The sequence below is a fragment of the Mytilinidion resinicola genome, assembly GCF_010093595.1.
Source record: "Mytilinidion resinicola strain CBS 304.34 unplaced genomic scaffold BDZ99scaffold_16, whole genome shotgun sequence".
Lineage (NCBI taxonomy): Eukaryota > Fungi > Ascomycota > Dothideomycetes > Mytilinidiales > Mytilinidiaceae > Mytilinidion > Mytilinidion resinicola.
Window position 1 is genome coordinate 246,911 of NW_022985452.1, and position 23,165 is coordinate 270,075.

At 52.4% G+C, this 23,165-nt stretch overlaps 7 protein-coding genes and 1 pseudogene across 8 annotated transcripts; 6 read left to right on the forward strand and 2 right to left on the reverse strand.

The window, feature by feature from the left end:
- Nucleotides 1–317: 317 nt before the first annotated feature.
- On the forward strand, nucleotides 318–2,563 carry BDZ99DRAFT_523698 (riboflavin synthase domain-like protein; the record flags this gene model as incomplete). The annotated part of the gene is made up of 6 exons (XM_033725821.1): nucleotides 318–470; nucleotides 525–700; nucleotides 756–854; nucleotides 917–2,207; nucleotides 2,262–2,356; nucleotides 2,422–2,563. 6 exons carry the CDS (start codon nucleotides 318–320, stop codon nucleotides 2,561–2,563), a joined length of 1,956 nt encoding a protein of 651 aa, XP_033573197.1.
- Nucleotides 2,564–3,224: 661 nt separating this feature from the next.
- On the forward strand, nucleotides 3,225–4,467 carry BDZ99DRAFT_465883 (electron transfer flavo protein beta-subunit). The gene is made up of 2 exons (XM_033720647.1): nucleotides 3,225–3,428; nucleotides 3,564–4,467. The coding sequence occupies exons 1-2, from the start codon at nucleotides 3,378–3,380 to the stop codon at nucleotides 4,275–4,277; spliced, it is 765 nt and encodes a 254-aa protein (XP_033573198.1). The 5' UTR covers nucleotides 3,225–3,377; the 3' UTR covers nucleotides 4,278–4,467.
- An 80-nt stretch (nucleotides 4,468–4,547) lies between these two features.
- BDZ99DRAFT_448959 (uncharacterized protein) lies at nucleotides 4,548–5,885 on the forward strand. Its single transcript, XM_033718091.1, has 3 exons — nucleotides 4,548–4,664; nucleotides 4,711–5,128; nucleotides 5,192–5,885. Exons 1-3 carry the CDS (start codon nucleotides 4,596–4,598, stop codon nucleotides 5,683–5,685), a joined length of 981 nt encoding a protein of 326 aa, XP_033573199.1. The 5' UTR covers nucleotides 4,548–4,595; the 3' UTR covers nucleotides 5,686–5,885.
- Nucleotides 5,886–6,651: 766 nt separating this feature from the next.
- BDZ99DRAFT_422631 (uncharacterized protein) lies at nucleotides 6,652–7,913 on the forward strand (the record flags this gene model as incomplete). Its single annotated transcript, XM_033716994.1, has 3 exons — nucleotides 6,652–6,761; nucleotides 6,818–7,542; nucleotides 7,608–7,913. The coding sequence occupies exons 1-3, from the start codon at nucleotides 6,656–6,658 to the stop codon at nucleotides 7,911–7,913; spliced, it is 1,137 nt and encodes a 378-aa protein (XP_033573200.1). The 5' UTR covers nucleotides 6,652–6,655.
- Nucleotides 7,914–11,135: 3,222 nt separating this feature from the next.
- On the reverse strand, nucleotides 11,136–11,258 carry BDZ99DRAFT_t64 (annotated as a pseudogene). Its single transcript has one exon. The product of its transcript is annotated as a tRNA-OTHER (tRNA).
- Nucleotides 11,259–11,415: 157 nt separating this feature from the next.
- Nucleotides 11,416–13,039, forward strand: BDZ99DRAFT_422633 (N-terminal nucleophile aminohydrolase). Its single transcript, XM_033716995.1, has 3 exons — nucleotides 11,416–11,487; nucleotides 11,538–11,633; nucleotides 11,689–13,039. The coding sequence occupies exons 1-3, from the start codon at nucleotides 11,473–11,475 to the stop codon at nucleotides 12,754–12,756; spliced, it is 1,179 nt and encodes a 392-aa protein (XP_033573201.1). The 5' UTR covers nucleotides 11,416–11,472; the 3' UTR covers nucleotides 12,757–13,039.
- A 638-nt stretch (nucleotides 13,040–13,677) lies between these two features.
- Nucleotides 13,678–15,680, reverse strand: BDZ99DRAFT_479511 (ARM repeat-containing protein; the record flags this gene model as incomplete). Its single annotated transcript, XM_033722241.1, has 3 exons — nucleotides 13,678–14,589; nucleotides 14,653–15,162; nucleotides 15,450–15,680. The coding sequence occupies 3 exons, from the start codon at nucleotides 15,678–15,680 to the stop codon at nucleotides 13,678–13,680; spliced, it is 1,653 nt and encodes a 550-aa protein (XP_033573202.1).
- A 2,035-nt stretch (nucleotides 15,681–17,715) lies between these two features.
- Nucleotides 17,716–19,747, forward strand: BDZ99DRAFT_465889 (uncharacterized protein). Its single transcript, XM_033720648.1, has 3 exons — nucleotides 17,716–18,739; nucleotides 18,787–19,147; nucleotides 19,199–19,747. The coding sequence occupies exons 1-3, from the start codon at nucleotides 17,722–17,724 to the stop codon at nucleotides 19,425–19,427; spliced, it is 1,608 nt and encodes a 535-aa protein (XP_033573203.1). The 5' UTR covers nucleotides 17,716–17,721; the 3' UTR covers nucleotides 19,428–19,747.
- The last annotated feature ends 3,418 nt before the right edge of the window (nucleotides 19,748–23,165 follow it).

Sequence of the window (23,165 nt, forward strand, 5' to 3'; positions counted from 1 at the left end):
TGGAAGCCGCCACAAAGCCCACATTTCCACTCCACTCGCCATCACGAGACTTCACTGCACACCTGTGCACTTCAGGGCAGTACGACGGCGTGCTCGGCAGCCCATGATCCATCTAGGCCTTGTTCTACTAGACTCTTAAGGTATATATCGCTCGCCTGTCAGCCATAGAGACCAATGTCGGCCGCATACTTAATGACTATTGCAAGAGCGAAGAACTGCCGATAGAAAGGCCCTTGGACCCCACTGCTCCACGGCAAGACCCGTGGCCTTCGCTCTGCCCAGGTGAAGCTGCGAGAGGGCATTTGAAGTGGGTAGGAATGGCCATAGAAGCCGCCCTTGCTGGTCGGACAGCACTCGTTCTCTATGGTTCCGAGACAGGCAACGCCCAGGATGTGGCCGAGGAGCTGGGCCGGATGGCAGAGCGTCTTCGATTCAGCACCCAGGTGTCCGATTTCAACTCGGTTAGCATTGTATGTGATGTCGTTGTAGCTTCTATAGTCTGCTGTAGCTGATAGAAACTCCAGAAACAACTATTACAGCACTCTGTTGTCCTCATAAGCGTCTCCACCACCGGCCAAGGAGACTTGCCGGGGAATGCCCTCACATTTTGGAGAGCTCTACGGAGTAAACGGCTGCAGCCGGGATGCTTGAAACGATTACAATTCGCTTCGTTTGGGCTGGGAGATACATCGTATCCCAAGTGAGCTTTCTCGTCACCCAAGTCATAGGTCTCGGGGTTATTTATCACTTCACAGGTTCAACTGGGCGCACAGAAAGTTGTATAACCGTCTAATTCAACTTGGTGCAGAAAGGGTTTGCGATCGTGGGGAATCTGATGAGCAACATCCTGAAGGGTTCGTCACGTGCCTTTCATCTCAGACCAGGATAAGACATGCTAACGCTACTGTCTACCTAGGGTAGATGGCAGCTTCATCCCTTGGTCGCTGAAGCTGCGTGAGTCCTTATTGCAGGCGTACCCTCTCCCAGAAGCTGTTGAACAAATTCCCGATGACGTCTTGCTGGAACCGAAGTGGCTTCTCCAGACCTCGGATACCGCAGAGCTCTCTAGCACTTCCTCTGCTAGATCTACTGATTACGTGGAGACTCCGGATGTCCCATCAGAAGACCTCCTTGACGTTCCCAACAGCCTGACTGCAACAATTGCCTCGAACACTCGTGTCACGCTCGACACCCACTGGCAGGATGTACGCCATCTTACTCTTACCACACCAGGACGCCAATTGTATACTCCAGGAGATATATTAACCATTTTCCCCAAGAACTTCCCTTCCGACGTCAACCAGTTTTTAAGTGCAATGAAATGGACTGATATAGCCGATGTCCCAATCAAGTTCATCTCCACATCCCCATCCGGAAACACAGCCGCCCAAGGACAGCCTCTTCCAAACCTAATGCCTGGTTCATCTACCACCCTCCGATCACTTCTCACTAATCACCTCGATATAATGGCTATACCTAGACGCTCATTCTTCTCGCAACTAGCGCATTACACAAGCGATACTTACCACCGAGATCGGCTTTTGGAATTCACAGATCCCCAGTACATTGATGAGCTATACGACTACACCACCCGACCCCGCCGAAGCATCCTCGAAGTGCTCCAGGAATTCGAAAGCGTGCAGATACCTTGGCAACGTGTGTGCTCGATCATACCTGTGATGCGGGGGCGTCAGTTCAGTATTGCAAGCGGTGGTAGGCTGAAGCATACAACCTTGGGGGAGGATAGTCGTAGAGACGGACTCAACCAAGGAGATGAGGTGGATGACGCCTTCAAGACACGCTTTGAGCTTCTAATAGCCATAGTGAAATACCGTACCGTCATCAAACGATTACGACAGGGAGTCTGCTCACGCTATGTTGCTTCTCTAAAACCAGGCCAGTCTCTCAGTGTTACGCTCCAGAAAGGCGGTCTAGGCGTGTCAAAGGCAGACAGTGACCGGCCTGTCGTCATGGTTGGTCCTGGCACAGGTGTGGCGCCGATGAGGGCGCTGATATATGAGCGGATGGCTTTGAGGCAGGGCGTACTCGATGATGCGAACGAGAAGAGAGTTAAACAAGTCCCGAGAGATGTCTTGTTCTTCGGTTGCAGGAACTCGAACGCGGATTACTTTTTCAAAGACGAGTGGCAAGGGTTACAGAGTGAGGGCGTGGCGCTTGATGTCTTCCCCGCTTTCTCGAGAGACCAGGTACGTTGGAACAGCTCTCGACCGCATGAAAAGCCTCGCTGAAAATAGCGGTAGAGGAGTAAAGTGTACGTCCAGGATCTTGTTCGCACTCACGCATCCCGAGTCTACGAGGCGCTCGCAACACACAGTGGTATCGTATGTATTTGCGGGTAAGTAGACACTAGCATAAATTCCTCAGATGTCTTTGAAGTCGAGCTGACGATTGAATATACAGATCTTCTGGTAAAATGCCACAGGCGGTACGAGAGGCTCTCATCGAGGTCTTCCAGCAAGAAGGCACACTGTCTCGCGAGGAGGCTGAGGCATACATGGATGGCATGGAAAAGAGTGGACGATACAAGCAGGAGACTTGGTAGAGAGGCAGAGTACCTGGAACCTCTGCTTTCTAGAAATATGTGGCCGTAATTGGTGAAAGCGCTTTTGGGAAAGTAGTTCGGTTTGCACGCTCTAGCTGTTTACGTGTCGCCCGGATTTAGAAAAAGGTAGTGTAGGACTTCAGACGACGGTATGAGGTTGTCAAGATCTGCATTACTAGGGGTCTGATTTGCGCGCTCCAGTATTTTAAACATTGTATGGATATCTGGAAAGGCATTGGATGACTTCAGACGGTGGTAAAAGAGTGGAAAAGAAACCAAGATAGATATTGGTTTCGTACAGTGAGGACAGTGTAGAAAGCATAACGATCCCATCCTCACTTACCATTTGATATTTTCTAGTGATGCCAGATTAACTTAGCATCCTGTCCTGGGATCAACACGCCTGATTCTGCTCTGCTGAATAGCTCGAAGTGATGACTGAGCGGAAGCTCCCTTTGACTATGCATTATGATAGTTACTGAACATCCCACGGAAAGTAAAGATCTGTCTATTAGCATCGTAGTCTTTGAAAGGGACATATGATGTTCAAATAAACTGAAATCCATACCTCTATGATATTCAGAGGACCAGAGGAGGCGGTGATCGCGTGGCTACACCCGGCTCTTCCCCGCAGCCGAGGACTTCGCTCACCACTTTGGCCCGAGATCTTCCAAAGCTCGACGACTTCCAACTCTCTTGTCACCTCAACGCCTTTTGGAGCCTGACACCCCTATCAATTGCACCCTTGAACACTCAAGAACATCCCTACAGCTCCTGATCGAGCTTCACCACCACTCTTCCTACACATAGCACCATGTCGGGCCTCAGGATATTAGTACCCATCAAAAGGGTCATTGACTATGCTGTATGCACTACATTCCCTTTCTTTCAAGACGCTGAAACATACATGCTTTGCCTGGCATCCAAACTCTTCTGACACCTTATAATTCTTCTACAACCTCATCCCCAAATTCCTTTGCTAATAGCTCCGATACCGCAGGTCAAACCCCGAGTCAACCGCGCTCAAACCGCCGTCGAAACCGCCAACGTGAAACACAGCATGAACCCCTTCGACGAGCTCTCCATTGAGGAAGCTGTGCGTATCCGCGAGCGCAAGGTCCCCGTCGAGGAAATCGTCGCCTTCAGCGCTGGCCCGCAAAAAGCGCAAGACGTGCTGCGTACCGCCCTGGCCATGGGCGCAGACCGCGGTGTCCACGTCGTAGTAGAAGAATCGGAGCAGCTGGAGCCGCTGGGCGTCGCCAAGCTGCTGAAGGAGGTGGTGGGGCAGGAGAAGAGCAATCTGGTCATATTGGGCAAGCAGAGCATCGACGACGACGCGAATCAGACAGGACAGATGCTTGCGGGGCTGCTGAACTGGCCGCAGGCGACGTCGGCGTCAAAGGTCACGATTGAGGGGGATAATGTGACGGTTACGAGGGAGGTGGATGGGGGTGTGGAGACGCTGAAGGCGAAGCTGCCTATAATCATCACGACGGATCTGCGGTTGAATGAGCCGAGATATGCCAGCTTGCCGAATATCATGAAGGCGAAGAAGAAGCCGCTGGCTAAGAAGACGTTGAAGGATTACGAGGGTGATTTTTCGGCGAGGTTAAAGACGCTCAAGGTTACGGAACCACCACCAAGGAAGGGCGGCGTGAAGGTTGATGACGTTGATGGTATGATTGGAAAGCTAAAGGAGCTGGGAGCCCTATAAGGGGTTGGTAGGCACGACATGATACGATTGATGTGTATATAGGTGGATTAGAAGTGCTTTCAACTCAGCATCAATGCAACAAATAGAACTCTATGGAATAGGATATGTTCTTCTTCAAGCAGGAGATTGCTTCAATTGTAAATATTAGATATTTGACAACTTGATTGGTTTGTTCTGAAAGCTGGTGGAGAATCCTGCACAGACAAAAAAGGCGCTTGAATGGTGAGATCATCCATAAACGCGACTCGCGATTTTTTTCCAGCTGCATGTGCAACGAACATCGCCCAAAAACAAACAGCCTATCCCACATCACCATCAATGGCTTCCGGCTACACCTGTAGAGCATGCTTAGGCGCTCTTGTGAAGAGGACGAAGGTCGCTGCACCGGTTCGTAATGCCACACTTATATGAGTATCAATTCTAACATCCGCAGGCCCGCCGAGCACCGCATAAAACATCGAATCTCATCCCCAATACACCCTTAAGAACCTTCGCTTCCGCATCTCAGCAACCTCGAAAACCCAAACTCCGACCCGACTCGAAGAATACCTCCGGTGCGCCCGCGGAGTCCGTGATAGAAGGTGTCGAGTTCATCACCGCACCCCCGAAGGTCGCATCTCCTGGAAAGTCCCCATTACCGGCTTCTACAACAGCGCGGCTAGCAAGCGAGTTCAGGAAACGAGCTTCGGAAACCACGGAGACATATATCGCATATGGCGCAACTCAGCCGCTGTTCCTGGAGTGCTCGCGGCCCGGAAACTACACTGTCCCCCAGATCGACGAAGGGGGCGTCGCGCCGAAGAACGACGCGGGAGAGGATTTAGGCGTGGGCACAGGGTGGTGGTATGATTGTAAGAACACCTCTTATATCTATGTGGAGTACTGGAATCAATTCAATCACTAACACTATCCAGCTCTCGGCTTAACCCCGACTTTCAATACCTGGGCCCAAGTGACCTTCCTCCATATGTACCTCCTTACGGTGCGCTTCCGCCTCTTCCCCAAGGCCCACGCTCCTGCCTGGCACCAGCATCTCCTCGACCACTTCTTCCACAATGCGGAGGACCGCATGGCGACTTTCCACGGCATGGTTGCGCGCGGCGTGCGGAACAAGTATCTCAAAGACCTGTGGATCCAGTGGCGAGGCGTGTTGGCCGCCTATGACGAGGGGTTAGTGAAGAGTGACGCCGTTTTGGCGGCTGCCGTGTGGCGGAACGTCTTCAAGGCCGATCCAGCCGTGGATGTGAAGGCGCTTGCAGAGATTGTGAGCTGGATGCGGAGGGAGGTGAGGAGGCTGGGGGAGGCGAGTGATGCGGAGATTGCGGCTGGGTGGGAATTTAAGGGGAATCCCGGAGAGGAAGCTCCGGCTGTCGAACTTAAGAGTGCCCTGATGAAGAAGGCTGCGTAGGGTGCCTTTGGTGAGTATGGCTCTTCGTGTAAATGCTTGTTGGACTAGGGTATATTACGAATGTGTGAATAGTGTAAGACTAGTTATGATCTTCAATGGCACTTTCTCCTCTGGGACGCTTCCAAGTAGTGTCTTTTTGCTCACTGCTCGAGATTAATCATTTTAGGTAGGGAATTTACACTGGGCAAGTCTCATCTCTCTTTACCATCTAAAGGTGCATACAGCCACGATTTTCTTTGGTGAGATTATTGCTTCACCAAAGAGCCGAAATATCGCTGAAATTTCATGTCATTGTGGGTTCAGCAGGACTGAATTGTGTCTATGGCACAGAATTTGCTGTTGGTCATATCAATACAAGATTATAACGGACCATTTCCCACGACCACATCTAAGAGTTCCTGGAGGGCGTCTTTTCGAAGATTATTAGAAGGGAGGCATATCAAGAGACTGAGAGACGGTGTTAACATATATAAGCTGCAAAGAAACTCCTATAGATGGAGATATAAATTCATCTAGAATATCGAGAGATTTTGCGGACATTCGTCGTTCCATCATCAAGCATTGTTACGGCAAGGCATTTGGTTGGACACTCCTCCATAGAAACAAATGTGACCGTTTTAACTCGAACTGCATACTCTTAGGCCATTGTTACAGAATCCAAACAGTCGTAATCCCAAACAACCCACACCAGGGTAATATGTGCGCAAAATCTATCTAGCCATACTCCATAAAGCTTCAGGTATCGCTAGCGAAAAAGACTGCCCTCATCTCCTCTAGGCACCTTTAAATGGCCAAAAGCTCCGGAGAATTACGAGCTGTTGGTGATAAGGAATGGTGCCGTGTAGATGAAGAAGAGAAGCCGGGATTCTCGAAGAAAAGTCGAGTAGCAGTGGCCTGTGCGTTATACATCACGTGCAGCTGCTAGTCTATCGCTCACAATTTTTGGACGCGAGACTCCAGGCGACACGGCATGATATTGAGGATTGAGCGCGCCAGACCCATCCCCACGCCAGGAAATGCAACCGCCATCATGAACGCCGGTCACAGAAGCGCGAGGCACATTGCCTCTCGAAAAGGTAACCCCAATTCCCTCCTCCATCCTCTCCAAACCCCCATCTAACACTCATCCCAGGGCCCTCAATATGCCACGCCCGCATCTCCCCCTACTCCTCCGCCGCAACCGCCACCGCACCGGCGCTCGAAGCCCAAGCCCAGCTCTCCTCCATCCTCCCCGTCACCTCCACCTCTCTCTCCCAAGCCTACCAGATCCGCGCTGGCGTCGTGCTCTCTCGCCCGCCCCTCCTGACCCGCGATCTACACCCCTTCGAGAAATCATTCTATCTATATCAACGACGATTAAATGAGCGTCTTGCTCTCCCATTTCCCCGCTACTTTTACTTCAAGAAAGACACACCCGCCGACATCGACTGGAAGCGCAAGATGAAGCAGCGCCTCACGCCCGCCCGCGACATTGGCGTATACAACCCGTACGGGCCTGAGGGCTGGAACGATGAGGTGCTGGTGGGTGCCCAGGAGGCGGAGCCCGCGTGGCAGGTGAAGCGGCTACTGGAGGACGCGGATGCGAGTGCGCCGGAGAGCGCGGGGGCTGATGCGGCGAAGGGGGTTGAGGGGGCAGCGGTGGCAGAAGTGGGGGTGGAGGTCGCGGCAGAGGCGAGCAAGAAGAAGGCGGAGCCTGTGGAGCGGCCGATGCCGCGGGAGACGGAGGCGGATCGGAAGGGGGACCAGAGGAGTTTGGATCGCTTGATGCAGCGGAGCTTGTATCTTGTGGTGCAGAATAAGGAGGGGCGGTGGGTGTTGCCTGATGATCAGATTCGGGGCAGGGAGACTCTGCATCAGGTGAGTGATTATGATCATGATTTAGAGACGGCTTGGGGGACGCTGGCTAATTCGGTGATGTGTAGGCAGCGGAGCGTGTTCTCGTACAAAATGCCGGTCTCAACATGAATACTTGGGTCGTTGGCAATGTGCCAGTCGGCCACTACAGCTTCGAGTACCTAAAACGGCGACCGCACCCAGAGCGGAAGAATGTGGAGGAGCTGGGCGAGAAGATCTTCTTCATGAAAGCACGGATAATGGCAGGTCAAGCAAATTTAGCGGATAACAAGCTCGGCATTAAAGACTTCAAGTGGCTAGCAAAGGAGGAGGTGCAAAAAGTGGTCAACCAAAAATACTGGAGCGCGATACAGAATATGTTGACGGACAGGTAGACCAGCGATGTACACTTTGTAACCTTTGTAGAAATAGTTTGTATCATACTGGTCCAATATATGGCATTGGGAGGGTCTTGGCTACGTCTAGATTCTTGAAGCGAGTCACTTTCTTGAAGGTATGATCTTCTTAGCCGAGCGTCTGGAGTGAGTCCCCAGATTGAGTACCCCTTGTGCCCGTAATATCAGCGCCGCTACGACACCTGGAGCAACAAAAAGTAACAGCAGAAACATTTACATTGGCAAAATCGCGTTCGGGCGCCGTGCGCCTTAACCGGTGGCGATACTTTGTGAATATAACTTTCTACTCATAGCAAAAGATCAACCTTCTTGTGCCCTATTGACGTACGTAGTAGGAAAGAGACTTTCGGTGTATAGATACTACACCTCTCTCCATTTTTTCAGAAAAAAAAGCAAGCAAGACACCACCCTCCTAGTAGGAATCGCCCGCCTCCCAAAGAGTACTTCTCTGAAACCGGTTTTTTCAAGTTTCGCGTCAAGGCGAAATCGAAGCCAGCTTCGGTAGGGATTTATTCAAACTGCCAGCCAGCGAAGTGTGTTACTGTCACGCTCCCCTGAACAAAAACTGGATGTCACTTGTCTGGGATTCGATTCTAAAGCGTCTTATCCTTTCAATACACACCCACTCTGAGCTTGTGTACACTTGCCTAGCACCGCTTGATGGCCCCTGATACGGTACTGAGAGTTGGAAAACGACAGTTTTGACAACCCTGATAGATCTCCAGGCTACCTCAAACGGAGTCAGAATAGACTACCAGTCTATGTTCAACGAAGCTTGACTGGGGCTTCTTTTTCCGCGTCACGTTACTCTCCTTCCTCTTACTTTTATATACCCCCATTCTTACTACATTCTCTATTTCTCCGCCGAATGAGCCTCCACCCCGTTAGCAGGCTTACGAACTGTTTAAGCCGACAAACTTGCAACCCGTTCAGATATCCGGGAATAATACGAAGCTCCGCACGCAACAGTAGAAGGCTTTTTTCACGATTTTCGCAAGTCTAGTACCCTCTATTGGATATCTCTCCCCGGCGCGAGCGTGTGAACAGCTCACGCCCATATGAGGAAAGCAATCGGGTAGCGGGCCAGTTGAGGACTCAAGCTGGCTTGTAGGTGCGGGCCTCGCGGAAAATGCAGGCCTAGCCAAAGTTGCAGGCCTGGTTGAGATTGCGGGCCTAATCAGTGATTGAGGTCGTAGGCCTGATTGAGGTCGTATGTCTGGTTGAAGTTTTCGGTAATGTCAGCCAGGTCGAAGACACAGACTGCTAGGGCTTAGTTGAGGTTGGTTGCAGGCCTAGCTGAGGTTGCGGCCTGATTGAAGTTGTAGGCCAAATCGAGGTCGTAGGGCCAAGTGTACGTTCTAGGTGGAGTTGAGGTCGTGTGCCCAGTGGAACATGTTCACCATGTATTGAGGATGTCAGGCAGGTTGAGGATATCAGGCAGGTTGTAGACGCAGGCTACATTAGGACGCAAGCTGGCTTTCGGAAGCAGGCCGTCTTTCGGATGCAGGCCGGGTCCTGGACGCAGGCTTTCTGAAGATAACAGTCTTCTTGAGGGGGCCTTTATGCTCACGCTCGATCGAAAGGCATACCATACTGAACTTGACCTACGAATGTTGAAGAGTTAACTCGATTCATTTAAGCAAAGAAAGTGGCAGCCGTCTACGGACCCTCCTTGGATCTTTGAGCTCGAGGATTCTGATTGAGTTTGAGCGGCTGCTGTTAAGCTTTCGAAGTTGGACTTGAGAAGGCCGCCTACATGGATCGGCCGTCGGTGTAAGTGATCCTGTCGTGTAAAAGTCTTGGTACGTAGAGGAAGGTTCACTATGTAAGTTCGAGGAGTACAGGTTCGAGGAGTATAGGCTCGAGGAGTATAGCATTGACGAGTTAGGACTTAAGGTTCGAGGAGTTGAGGTTCGAGGAGTTAGGACTTGAGGTTCGGGGAGTACAGTTCTAGGAAGTGCAGGTTTTAGAAGTACAGATTTAAGGGGCTGAGGTTCGTGGAGTTAAGGTTCGAAGAGTATAGGTTTGAGGAATGTAGGTTTAAGGAGTTGAGGTTTAAGGAGTTGAGGTTTAAGGAGTTGAGGTTTAAAGAGTTGAGGTTTAAGGAGTCCAAGTTCACCGAATCTAGGTTCGAAGTATGGCTTGCGCAAAGCCAAGGCTTAGTGCAAGGAGGCCGGGGCGAGTGTAAGCCTTGGTTATAAGCAGATTACTGGGTACGTGTAGATTTTGCGTTTGTCCAAGGTCTTTAGGGTTGAGGTTATAGGAACAAGGTTCCTGGAACCTAGAATACGTGAATTTAATGTCGATACATCTAAAGTTAAGGACCTGCGAGAACACACTATTTAATGGTGCATACCTTAGCATGTAGGCCTCAATTCGCCATCCTTAATTTAGGCCTTTAACCAAGGAGTAGGACATCACGTTTAAGAACCTAATGGAAGCCAATGCCTGCAGAATGATCTGGCAAGCTAAAACTGGATAAGCTAGAGTAGAACCACGGAAGTCGAGTTTATCATTAAGAAGATGAGCTCAGATTTACGCCGCCTACCTCGAAGTGTTTCCACTTCGTAGGCTCCTCCAAAGTAGGTGTAGCTAGAGGAGTTGCTGGAATCGATTCCAAGAGCCTATTTGATTTCATCGTCTGAACATATCCTCTAGCCTCCATTGCTCCAACAGTCACACGCCTGGCAACATACGTAGGCCGCCATCGGATTTCAGAAACTTCGCGCCGTTGAGTAGTTACTCCGCGCACTTCTTCGTGAGTTTAGACCTCGTGGAAGTTTGACACTGTCTTGCTTTTGCAGGCCTTCATAGCTTTACAGGCCTTCATAATTTTACAGCCCTTTATAGATTTACTGTCCTTCATAGATCTGCAGGGCTTCCTCATCTTGCAGGGCTTTATCATTTTGTACCCTTCCTCGTCTTGCAGGCCTTCCATCCTACCTAGCGTCGAAAAGCTTACAACGTTCCTGAGGTCCTTGAAAGCTAGCTCCTGAAAACCTCGCAGGAAAAACGGCGCAGGAAAACGGCGTAGGAAAGTGAAGGAAAAACGGCAAAGGAAAGCGGCGAAGAAAAGGCCAGTTATGCATCTAAATTCTTGAAGCGAGTAGCTTCCCCAATTCTCCCATCACTACATGTACACGTTCTTACAGAAGATGTTCTTCAAAGTGCAAAATAAAAAAAAGCAAAAGGAAGTGTCACTGATCGCGGCAGGGATCGAACCTGAAACTTATTAGTGTCGGGGTTTGGCAGGCTAATATTGCTGATGCTTACCTGCAATCTCTTGATTCGTAGTCAAGCGCCTTGCCATTGGGCCACGCGACCTGTCTGATGAGTGTAGAGTAGAATTATATAATATATAATCTTCTAAAATGATGTTGGGGCTGAGGATATCCCGGAAAAAGTACGGTTCGTGCTAAGCGAGATCGGCTAGCAGCCCGTACTCTCTGACTCTTCTCACAATTCAGATCAAGTTCTCGAAGGACAACGAGCGCCTTTCATAGTGGCAACCAAGTAATAACAAGCAAGAGCAGCGATCATGTGTAGATTTCTAGTACGTCCTCAACCTTCATACACCTCTCTCTCAATTGCTAACCACCTCAGGTCTACAAAGGCAAAGACGAGATCCTCCTCTCCAAACTCATCCTCGACCCGACCCACTCCATCCTCACCCAATCCTACGACTCCCGCCTCCGCCTGGTACACCCCTCCCTCGCCCTCCCCTCCACCTCTCCCAACACACTAACATCCCCAGGACCGCCGCCGACCTCACAATGGCGACGGCTTTGGCGTCGGTTACTACACCGCGCCCGCCCTAGGCCCGGAGCCCTGCATCTTCACCTCCACCATCCCCGCCTGGAACTGCATCAACCTCTCCCGCCTGGCCTCCAAAACCACCTCCTCCCTCATTTTCGCCCACGTGCGCGCCACCACCGAGGGCAATCTCTCCGACTCCAACTGCCACCCCTTCCGCTACCGCTCGCTGATGTTCATGCACAATGGCGGCATCGGCGGCTGGAAGCACGTCAAGCGCCGCCTCGCCGTCTCCCTCTCCGAGCAATGGTTTGTGAACGTGCAAGGGAGCACGGACAGCGAGTGGGCCTTCGCGCTGTTCCTGGACAGCATGGAGCGAGCGGGCGTGTCGCCGGACGACGAGCGGGCGGCCTCGGAAGGATTTGGGCATATCGTGCTGCGCAAAGCGCTACTAAAGACGATCGAGCGGATCAATGCGTTTATCGCTGAGATACCAGAGGCGCTGCGGACGGAGGACACGCGGAGCCTGCTAAACTTCGCGGTCACGGACGGGCATAGCGTCGTCTGCACGCGCTATGTCTCGTCCTGCACCGACGAGGCCGCCTCGCTCTTCTTCAGCTCGGGGACGTCGTGGCTGGAAGATCTGCCTGCGTCGTCGCCGTCCTCTGCTCCGTCTCCGCCGTCGTCAGAGCCGCCCGCGAAGACGTTCCGTATGGCCCGCCTTGACAAGTCCTCGAGCACTATTCTAATATCCTCCGAGCCGCTGACGTTTGACCGTGATAACTGGGTCACTGTTCCGACGAACAGCGCGCTCACGATTCATAACCAGACGCTCATGATCCATCCGATTCGGGATGAGTTCTACTCGTCGAATCCCGCGCATGAGCGGAGTGCCCAATTTGCGCAGACGAAGGGGCAGACAGTTACGGGGCCGGATAAGAGCGTGCTGATAGGGGAAGTTGGGAACAAGGCAGAGAACGGGCAGGTGAGTCCTGGGCGGACTGGCGGCTGCGGGGATGCGAAGGTTGATGTGGTATCCGGAGCTATTAGGCGGTTGAGGGTTGGGTAAGGGACGTTTGGAAAGTTTGGGATGGGCGTAAAGGGAGCAAGGGAAAACTGGATAGAAATTCATAGCGCAGTCTTTCTTGTTACCATCGGCGTTGTGAGTTGGAGCAAGAATCGGTCTCCAATACCATTGATTCGATGGTGCTTGGGTGCCTCAGTAGATTTCCAAAAAACCTAGATAATCAAAAAAGGCTCGAAGTTGCTTAGGTTACCTCAATAGATCATCAAACATCACAAAAATAGCACAAATAAATAAACATATCAGACTCCCATTCCCATATTGATCTATCGACACCCCCCCAAAAGAGAAAATAAGGGATTCACATAGTCCACTCCAGGCTTGCATCGCAACTTGACACCCCCCAAACCCGCCGAACCAATTTCAAGCTTGAACCGACAGTCTGCGACAAATGTGATCCGGGTGCCAAAAAAGGGGAAGAAAGAAGACCACAAGAGAAAGCAAGAAAAGACACAAGGGGTCCACTAGGTTACGCCGGGGATATGATGCTGGAGGTAGGGTGCGAATCGATACGACAGGAGGAGAAACGGAAAGAAAAGGGAATTACATGACGGTGTATCTTGCGATGCTTTCATAGTCGGTCATGACGAAGGGGTCGACACGCTCTTTTGGATATGGGGGTTGGTGTTGAGGGCTGAGGTGGATGGTGTGAGGAGCTGAGCTGGGGGTGGTCCGATTGGGGAGGGGGTGATGGGTGTGCGAGCGGTTGCAAGGGTTGGTCGTGGATTAAATGGTGTAATGGCCCGGGACCGCCGGGGATCCATCGTATTAGGATTCTGACGGCCTTTGTTACGGTGACGGCCTTTATTACGGGTTGGTACTGTCTTGCCGTTCGTCACTGGAGTGCTACGCCGGCGTCGTGGAGTGGCCAAAGTCATATTTTGGTATCGATATGTGACTGTACGTTCACATATCCATGGAGTCGCCTCCATTCGCAAAATTGAAGTTCTGCTGCTGTTGTTGGGCTCCGAACCCGAAGTGACCGTCCTGGCCTTGCTGTGGGGCCAACTCGGCCATATTCTCCGCGTTCTCCTCATCATCTGAGAAGTACTTCTCGATGATGTTGTAGGCCTTCATGTAAATCTCCTCGTTGGCATTGTTCTGGCAGTCGTGGATCTTCTCCATACCACCAACTTCTTCGATGAACAGCGCGTAACGGTTGATTGGGTCGCCGGTGCTCTCTGACGCCTCCTTGTCCATCTCGCCAACCTTGAGAATGTTCTCCAAGCCATCAAGAGCAACCTGGATGATCTTGTTGTCGGGGCAGGCCAAAAGGTCGCACAGAGGCTTGATGCAACCGCTCTGCACGAGATACCGAATCTGCTCTGGCTTCTGCAATCCACCAGAGGTGGCATTGGAGATGGCCCAACAAGCCTCCTTCCGGGTCTTGAAGTCCCCATTCTGGAGCAGGTGAACGAGAGGGGGGATGATGTTGGCATCGATGACAGCCTGAATCTGGGTTGAGTTGCCCGCGGTGATGTTGGAAATGGTCCAGCACGCCTCTTTGCGGATGCCATCCTTGGTCGAGCTCAAAAGAGATAGAAGAGCAGGCAGAGCGCCGCAGTTGATGATGACCTGGGTCTGGACATCATCACCAGTGACGATGTTTCCAACAGAGCGGAGCGCGGGAGTCTGCACCGAGGTAGAAGCGTGCATCAGCAACTCTACGAGGCGACGCGGAATTCCAGCTTCAATGACGGCTTGGATCTTGTCGTTCGAGCCATCTGAGAGATAGGAAATGGCCCAGCATGCATCAATGAGAACTTCATCATCCAGGGAGTAGACAAGCTTTGAAAGGACCGGGAGAGCCGGTTGGATCTATCCGAGGGCATCAGTCAAAGGTCAAAAAGTTGAGGGTGGGGGAATAGGAACCAAACTGACCGTTTGCCAATCAGGCTGTGGGGTCTTGCCACGGCAGAAGTTGCTCAAAGTCCACGTAGCATTGCGGAGCATGCTCAGCTTGCGGCTATCTCCAAGCAGAGCGAGGAGCGGTCGAAGCGCACCGGCTTGGAGGACGAAATCGCGGCAAGTCGGGCTGTCACCTGCAATGTTTCCGAGCGCCCAGACGGCCTGCTCCCTGACATCCGGCTCATGGCTGCTAAGCAGCTCGACGAAGATTGGGACGGCACCGGCCTCAATGACAACCTGGGTCTGCTGAGCAGATCCCGACGCAATGTTTGTGAGAGCCCAGGCAGCCTCGAACTGGACCAGGGTATGAGGCGAACGGAGGAACTCGACGAATCTGCTCACGACACCCGTCTCAATGACGCGCTCGATGGGCGGGTTGCGCTCCTTTGACAACAGCTTTCGGAACTTGGTGGTGGCTTGGATCTGCTCGTCGATCTGGTCGGAGAAGACTCCCTTGACCATCTGAGGGAGTTCCTCATTCAGCTTTAATGCACGGTCATGTCAGCAAGGGTGCTCATCAAATCGCATTGCACAAAAGTCCATCAGGGTCCAAACTCCCATGTCGGATAGGTGGCTCGTGCGGATAAGGATAAGGAGGGAACAGTTCACCCGCCAACAACTAGCGGGTGGCGGTCCAAACAATCCCAGCCCGCGTACGGGCCTCAGCGGGCTGGCAAAGGGGAGGGGATATCGTGGACAATGGGCAGAAGCACGGCGTACCCCAGAGGACGCACACTCCGAACAAGCATCAAAGCGTGGAATAGACGTACCTGACTCTCGATATTCCCTCCTTCATCATCACTGTCGGGGGCAGCGCCCAGCGAGGCTCCGGGCGCGTCCCGGCCAGCAATGCCACGGCGCTTTGCGAGGTTCTCCTCGCGCTTTGCCTTTCGAATTTCGACCTGTTGTTCCTCGCGGCGGCGTCGGAGCTCGTCGGGCTTGAAAGCACTCTTCGCCTTGAAGGTGGTGCGTCGATGCTCCGGGATGTAGCGTTCGGCCATGGCGGCGGGGAATGCGGCTGCAGCGTGGGTCGAAGACTGGTGAGGTGCTGGAGATGGTGGTTTTAGGCACCGGTGTGAGGATGTGGGTGGTGGGTGGTGAGAAGTGAGGGAGGCGCTGGGTCGGTCGTGGGGTAAAGAGGACGCTGTTCTGTGCAAAATGGCTGCGGGCAGAATGGCCTCTCTTTTGGGTCTTAGCGCGGGGGATGACTCAGCAGCCTTGGCATCAACTGTCGCTTGCTGCTCCTTAATGTTGACGCCGCTGTGCTGTCCGGTGCAAAAGAGCAAATGTGAGTAGAATGCTGGTGTGAGACAATCCAACACTAGTTGAGGGCCCTCTTTTAGGTTCGATTGCTGAAAGAAAGTCTCCTTGTCGACCCTCTGCGCTCTGGAGACTCTGTTAACAGGACAAGCAAGCACTTTGCTCGTGACAAACGCTGTTGCAATGTTGGCAATCCTCTGGATAAGTGAATGAAGTACTCAAAGAGTGATACTTCAGTGCAATCTTTCTGTCTATTTCTACCTCTTTCTCTAAGTCTCGGCGCGTATAAAGTTTCTCAAACGTGACCTCGACCGCCTTAACCTTCCATCCGTCAGCCACTTCCGCGTGATACAGCTATAAGCCTGCTCCGAAGTATCTTCGCTGCTCCGAACGGGAAGACGGCCTATAAAAGAGGCCTCCACCCAGTCTTTCCTCCATCACTTCTACACTCCACAAACCAGACGGCAGTCAGCAGTCACATCGATCGCCTCAATCTTCTCTCCATCAACCACCCCAGGTCGGTACAGCTACAAGACTGCTCCGAAGTAGCTTCGCTGCTCCGAATGGGAAGGTGGCCTATAAAAGAGGCCTCCACCCAGTCTTTCCTCAATCACTTCTACACTCCACAAATCAGACCAAAGTCAGTGAAAATCTGCTGCACCTAGGACTGCTCCGAAGCACCTTCGCACTGCTCCGAAGCACCTTCGCACTGCTCCGAAGCACCTTCGCACTGCTCCGAAGCACCTTCGCACTGCTCCGAACGGGAGAGGGCCTATATAAGAGGCTTCCGCTTCATCTTTCCTCCATCACTCCTACACTCCACAACACCAGACCACCACAGCGCTGGGGCCACTCAGCCAGCGGTATCGGCCTGTCAAACCTTCGACTCCCTCAGCCCGCATTCAACCCTCCCAGTTCCGGCACACTCTGAATCAGGGCCCGCTGCTCTTGGTACCGACACGCCCTCCGAATCTGCGCCCTCTAGCAAACGTCGCTGCGGACGTCGATACTGCGTCGGGACCACTCAGCCAGCGCGATCAGCCGGTCAAATCTTCGACCACCTCACCCCGATTCCAGCCCTCCCTTCTCCAACACACTCTGATTCAGAGCCTCGACTCCACTGCAATCAACACCCCCCCCAAATTGCAGCACTCCTGCCAATGTTGCTGCGGACGTCGACACTACACCGAAGCCATTGAGACAGCGCGATCAGCCTGACAAAGCGACTACCCTCGGCGCTTCAATTCCACTCTGCCAGCACCTCTCCTTCCAACACCCATAAATCCGGACCTCGTTGCTGCTGGTTCTGAAGGTGCTCTTCAAATCTGCGCTGCCCCACCAAGCTCGCTGCGGACATCGAAACTGCACTGAAGCCACTCAGACAGTGAGGTCGCCTTGACAAAGTGACTACCCTAAGCTCTCAATTCGGCTTACTCTGTGGCGCACTATCTGCGACTGTCCGAACTTGGCCTCGAAACCTTGACAACTCCTCCAAGCACGCTATATCTCGCTGCCTCCAACAACACCATGGCGCAGGTGCCGCGCGGCTTCAGCACCTTGGCCGATGCATCAAAAACCCTCGACAAACCTCTCAATGTGATAGGCTGTGTCATTGAGTTCTTGCCCCCCAAGAAGACGGGGAAAGGTGACTGGATGATCACGATGAAGCTTCGGGATCTGACCAATGCGCATGAGGAGCCTCTTACGGTCCGAATCTTCCGAAGATCTGAGCAGGACATGCCTACAATTAAGGCAGCTGGGGGTTTCCTCGTGGTTCGGCAAATGACGGTCGGCACGAAGTTTGGCTTGGTTGGGATGGTATCCAGGGGACCGGATGTTGCAATATTCTACTTCGACGAAGCCGCGATCCCCGCTCCGGCATTCAAGGCACCCATTGAATGCGGTGGGTCGATGCCGCACAAAGCCGTGGCTGGTAGAGCTCCCACCATGGAAGAGCAGCTTTATATTATCGGACTGAAGGATGCCATGTCTACCCTCCCCTCCTCCGCCGCGCCGAGCCTCAACCTGGCCGATCTGACGTCGACTCTGCCAGCAGCGCCAAAGCCAAAGCCTATGGGCTCTGGTGGCACCGCCAATAGCCTCAGGTTCTCGCTTATAAAAGACCTGGGTACGGACGGATTCCGCGACATATTAGGAGAACTTGTCAAGATGTTCGAAACGCTAGACAACAGCGCAGTGGATCTCTATATCAGCGATTATACCGAGAACAACCTACTATATCGTTATCCCGAACCGACCGAACTAGGAGAAGATAGCAGCCGCGATGGAGATGCCTTCGGGTATACAGATCGTCTGAAGCGACAGTGGCAGGGTCCCTTTGGATATCACACAATGTCGGTCCGGGCTTACCCACCGCACTCTAGCTGGGCTCGGGACAATCTCAACGAAGGCGACATCGTCCTCCTGCGAAACGTCCGTCTCAAGACGAGCCGGAATGGCTTCCTCGAAGGGAATCTTCACCCAGACCAAAAGCGCCCCGAACAGGTCGACATCCGCAAGCCTTACCGAGACGATGCACGAGTCCAGGCAGTCAGACAGCGGAGATCTGAGTACGAAAAGCAGCGTGAGACATCTGCAGCACAGCAGAAAACCACAGAGGAACCTACGCTATCAAAGAAGGCCAAGAAGAAGCTCAGCAAGCGTTTGAGGGAGGAAGCGGCGAAGGGGAAGGCTCTTGATTTGGAGGCTGCAACAGCTGGGTTTGTGATAGTCTCAAACGCGGAGACATCTGGGCTTGAATCAAAGGCCGTGGCAACAGGGTCATCGCTGAACACACACAGTAAGTTCTTCCTCCCCAATCTAATCACCATTACTAATTGGCTTCAGTACGCTGCAAGTACCCCGATGTGCAGCTCAGCACCCTCCACGACCTCATAAACACCGACCGTACCAACAAGAGTCCAGGCGGAGTCACCTACACACTGCCCTTCATCAACCAAAAGCGGCGCGTGAGGGTCCGCGTCAAGGACTTCGACCCCCCAAAGATCGAGGACTTCTGCTGCAGCAACGATGACCCCGCGTACAACCCTGGCGGGCGCAAGAAGGGCCAGGCGCCGTGGGAATTCTGCTTCCTTCTGCTACTTGAGGACGCGTCGGTCCCCAAAGAGCTCAACCCAAACCCGGCGCAACTGCCGGTCTATGTGGCGCAGGACCGCGCGGAGTATCTGCTGGACATGAAGGCTTACGAGTAAGTTTCTCCTATTTCTAACTACGCGTTTGGTGCTAATGTGGTAAATAGCTTCAAGAACGGCAACCACACCAAGAAGGCCCTCGCCAAGTTAAGGGAGAAGTTGTTCATCCTCTGGGGGGACCTTGAGGAGAAGAAGGACCCGAAGACGGAGCAGGTCGTGGGCGAGGTGACGAACATGCCCTTTGAGTGCATCATTGCGGAGTACGGCATTCCGCAGAATGCTGGAACTAAGGAGAAAGTCCAGAAGTTCGCCATAATGGACACTCGCATTATGTGAGGAAGATTGGGCGGAAGGGGGGTACCTGGGGTCTGGGGCTTCGGTGGAAAAGTTGGTTTGATTGAGCACGGAATGGGTGATTCTTTTGGCGGAAGCGGGTGCTGCAATCTGGGCTTTCGGTGGAAAAGTGAGTCTTAATGAGCACGGAGTGGTTGGTTCTTTAGGCGGAAATGGGTTCTAAGGCTTAGGCTTTCGGGACTCAAAGGTTAGGCTGCGTGGGCACGAAATGGGTGCTTCTTGGGACGGAACTGGGTATTGCTTTCTGGCCTTTTGGTAGTTAAAAGTTAGGCGAAATGGGCACGAAATGGGTGATTCTCATCACATTTTCACATGATTGAATCGAAGTGTTGATGTGCACATGTGTTTGACGCCGTCTGAGGTCCTCTAAAGGTGTGAGAAATTTCGAGAGGGATGCTATAGATCGGACATCACATATCTAAATGCCCCAAATACCATCACTTTTCCAAGTGCTCGCCAGCGCCTGAATGGCCCTAACGGTGTCAAAAAATTCAGGAGCAATGTCATAAATTGAAGATTGCATATCTAAAGGCCCGAAATAGCACAGGTTTCCCAGGTATTCACCAGCGTCTGAAGTTCTCTAAAGGTGTCAAAAGATTCGGGGACAACGTCACAAAACAGAGATCGTATGTTGGAAGGTCCTAGAGCAAATTACTTTTCCAGGTGCTCAGCAGCGTCTGAAGTCTTCCAAAGGTGTGAAAAGATTCAGAAGCAATGTCATGAATCGGAGGCCGTATATCTCAAGGTGTGAAATAGCATCGTTTTCCCACATGCTTACCAGCGCCTGAAGTCCTCCAGCAAGCTAAAAATCTTCAGCATAGGATGTTAAGTTCTTCGCATTGGAAATTAAATCTATGATCTCGACCAGGTGTATACACGTGCTTGGTACCGCATGAGGTCCTTTAAAGGTGTGAAAAATTCTAGGAGTGATGTCACGAGCTGGCGAGTGTGTATTTGGGGGGCTAAACGAGGCCGTTTTCCACGTGTTTGCGACCGCGTGAAGTCCTTTAGAGGTGCGTGAAATGTGAGCAGCTTTGTCACGTTTCAGAAAGCGTGAATTGAAAGAGGTAGGATAGCGTCACTTTTCAGCTCGTTGAAGCCGTTTGAGGTCCTCCAACGTGCTCAGAAACTCTAGGAGACCATCTCATTTCCTGGCGACCAAATTAGACCTACGTTTTCCTTTCAGTTCCCACAGGTGTTTGCTAAGTGCTTGAGCCGTTTCACCGCTGTATGAGGTGCCTCAGCAGCTATAAATTTTTCGGATCGTGATGTAAATTCTTGGCCCCTCAGATCACACCAACGATCTCCAGTGGCTCTTTCCATGTTCTTGCCGGTGTTTGACTTGCTTCAGTATATTCTGAAAAGTTGGACATGATGTAGCATTTACGAGTGGCCAAATAGATCCTGTGTCTAGATGCCTTGACATGTGTTTTGTCTTGTTGAGCCGCCTCAGGGCAGTGAACAAATCTCGGCTCAAGATGTAAGAACCTCGACCACTAAAATCAGAGAACAAGAGATTTTCACTGGGCTGACACCGTTGGAGGTGCTTCACCTTGCTTTGTGGGATTGGAAGTCATACAATGATGATGAAGTCGGAAATTATAGGAGAACTGCACTAAGTTTTCCACTCGCTTGACCGTGTTAGGGATGCTCCATCACGGTACTAACGGACGTAACATTCGTAAGATGGGAAACCAGAAGTGGGGGATCTGGGCGTACAGTCGCCGATCTTAAAGTACGATAATATGGCTGCCAGCTGCCGAGAGATATTCATGCAGGCATCCGGAGCCAGAGTTTTCTCCTGGCTAACGCGGTAGCCAAGGGAAAACGAAGAGAACAGGTGACAAATATGACACAACTAGACTGGAAGCTTCAAGATGTTAGGGGAGAAAGAAAAGCAGAGGTCGCATCTAAACATCAACACGCCAGAAAATGGCGGACTGAGCATTGAGATAGTGGAGACACTCAAGGTGTGCCTCGACGTTGGCATCTGGTTCCACTACAACGACACATGTGCGAGACTCTGGATTGAGAGCTGACGTACTCGGCAGAGCATAGAGGCACCTCGAGACGGGTCCCTGTGCTGCACGACGGCTCGATGCACATGTCGAGTTGGTGCATATGGGTCCGTGCGTCGAGTTGTGAGGTTGCTTTTGCTCAGCGCCCATCGCCCATCGCCCATCGCCCATAAGTCGTCCTATCACCACCACCTGCATCAGTCTATCGCCTGATCTGCTGCTGTAATGGCCCTTCGGGTGTTTTGTTTGCGCGCATACCGCCTCTGGTACCACGTCTGCGGCTCGCTCTGAGCCGCTACTGCAGAGCGTCGACGCCTTTGTTACACGACAATAACACCCGACCGCGCGCTCAGAAAAACGAGACGTCCTCGGGACCGTTTCGCTGCTCGCAAACGTACTCACTGGCGTAGTTGTTCGCAACTGGACTTGCTACGTGAATATGCGCGACCGAGGAAGGGGTGGAGGCGCAGCTTCACGGAGAGTGCTAGAGTACGTCTCGGCGCATCATTGATCGAGACCCGCCGTCTATTTTGGAGGGCCTCTTATCTCTATCCACATTGCACGGAGTCCCTTCCGCCACGGTTGCTAGGCTTCCATAGCGCCAGGAAGTCGCGGCTTCAGCTTGAATGCTGCATCCAACGTTGGAATGCGTTCGTAAGTCGTCTGGCGTGCGTTGTGGGCGTGAGCACCCGGGCCTCGTCTTCTAGTCCGCTCAACCGTTATTTTCATCCACCATCATGGTTTTCTGTGCTCTGGCGTACAGCCGTTTCTTTCTTCTGTTGGGACCTGCACCGAAACACCGAAACAACGTGGTTTGGGACAACAGTGTTCCATGTCTGTGGCAGCCCGCGACTATGGCTGCGGGGCTGGACTTGCTTGTGTAGTACCTAGGTACGCTACAGCAGCGAATGGAGGATGCTACAGAGTGAGCCCCAGATAGCCGTTATTTCTTTGTTGGTCTACATCCTTCGAGCTTTGCTAGTGCAGTGGCTCGAAACCAGGACTCGTATCTCTCGAGGCACTACTCTAGAACAGGTCAACGCTCCCTCGCGGATGTCGCTCGCCGTCCCTCGCCGTCTCACTCGACAGCCCTGCGCTAGTAGCAGCCCGCACACCGCAACACTCTTCCCCAAACACCGGAACGATGGGCCTTCCCGCGGCGCCAATGCACCCGTGGTCCCTGAATTGCGCCTTCATGGAGCAGGAGCGGTTAGCATTGCGTGATCGCCCGTCTTTGTCGCGTAATGTTGCTCCATTGTCACGACACCTGACCCTGAAGCAATCCGCCAACGATGCATCTGCTTGTTCTGTGCCTCCTGAACAGCCTCGACTTACTTCTCTTCCTGCTGTCACCCTTTTCATTTGTGAACGCCTTGTTCCACTTCTTCCCTGAGACTCGTCCATCACGATTCCCGTTCTCGGACTTCGGAAACGTCCTAGTTTTCGCTTGTAGTGAACTGGCGTGCTCCGGGCAATCGCATATCGACGACATCGGAGGTAGTGTGTGGTTTGCGGCGGGGGTAATCGGGGTACTTAAGTACAGACGTCAAGTACTTCTAAAGTACCACGATCAACTCCTGTTAGTACTTCCATCATGGCTCCCGGAATATACACACCGCAGACACAGGTTCTGGCATCTTCAATTGCACCTACCACAAGCGATGGGTCCATACTCGAGGCTGACGACCCAGTCATCGAAACT

What these genes read in the sequence shown, in the direction of transcription:
- BDZ99DRAFT_422633 (XM_033716995.1), top strand. An exon ending in ACGACTCCCGCCTCCGCCTG is followed by an intron (nt 11,634 to 11,688) that starts GTACACCCCTCC and finishes TAACATCCCCAG; the next exon opens with GACCGCCGCCGACCTCACAA.
- BDZ99DRAFT_465883 (XM_033720647.1), top strand. Translation starts at nt 3,378, where the DNA reads ATGTCGGGCCTCAGGATATTAGTACCCATCAAAAGGGTCATTGACTAT. An exon ending in AAAGGGTCATTGACTATGCT is followed by an intron (nt 3,429 to 3,563) that starts GTATGCACTACA and finishes CCGATACCGCAG; the next exon opens with GTCAAACCCCGAGTCAACCG.
- BDZ99DRAFT_465889 (XM_033720648.1), top strand. Translation starts at nt 17,722, where the DNA reads ATGACGGTCGGCACGAAGTTTGGCTTGGTTGGGATGGTATCCAGGGGA. An exon ending in GTCATCGCTGAACACACACA is followed by an intron (nt 18,740 to 18,786) that starts GTAAGTTCTTCC and finishes AATTGGCTTCAG; the next exon opens with TACGCTGCAAGTACCCCGAT. An exon ending in CTGGACATGAAGGCTTACGA is followed by an intron (nt 19,148 to 19,198) that starts GTAAGTTTCTCC and finishes TGTGGTAAATAG; the next exon opens with CTTCAAGAACGGCAACCACA.
- BDZ99DRAFT_448959 (XM_033718091.1), top strand. Translation starts at nt 4,596, where the DNA reads ATGGCTTCCGGCTACACCTGTAGAGCATGCTTAGGCGCTCTTGTGAAG. An exon ending in GGACGAAGGTCGCTGCACCG is followed by an intron (nt 4,665 to 4,710) that starts GTTCGTAATGCC and finishes TAACATCCGCAG; the next exon opens with GCCCGCCGAGCACCGCATAA. An exon ending in CACAGGGTGGTGGTATGATT is followed by an intron (nt 5,129 to 5,191) that starts GTAAGAACACCT and finishes AACACTATCCAG; the next exon opens with CTCTCGGCTTAACCCCGACT.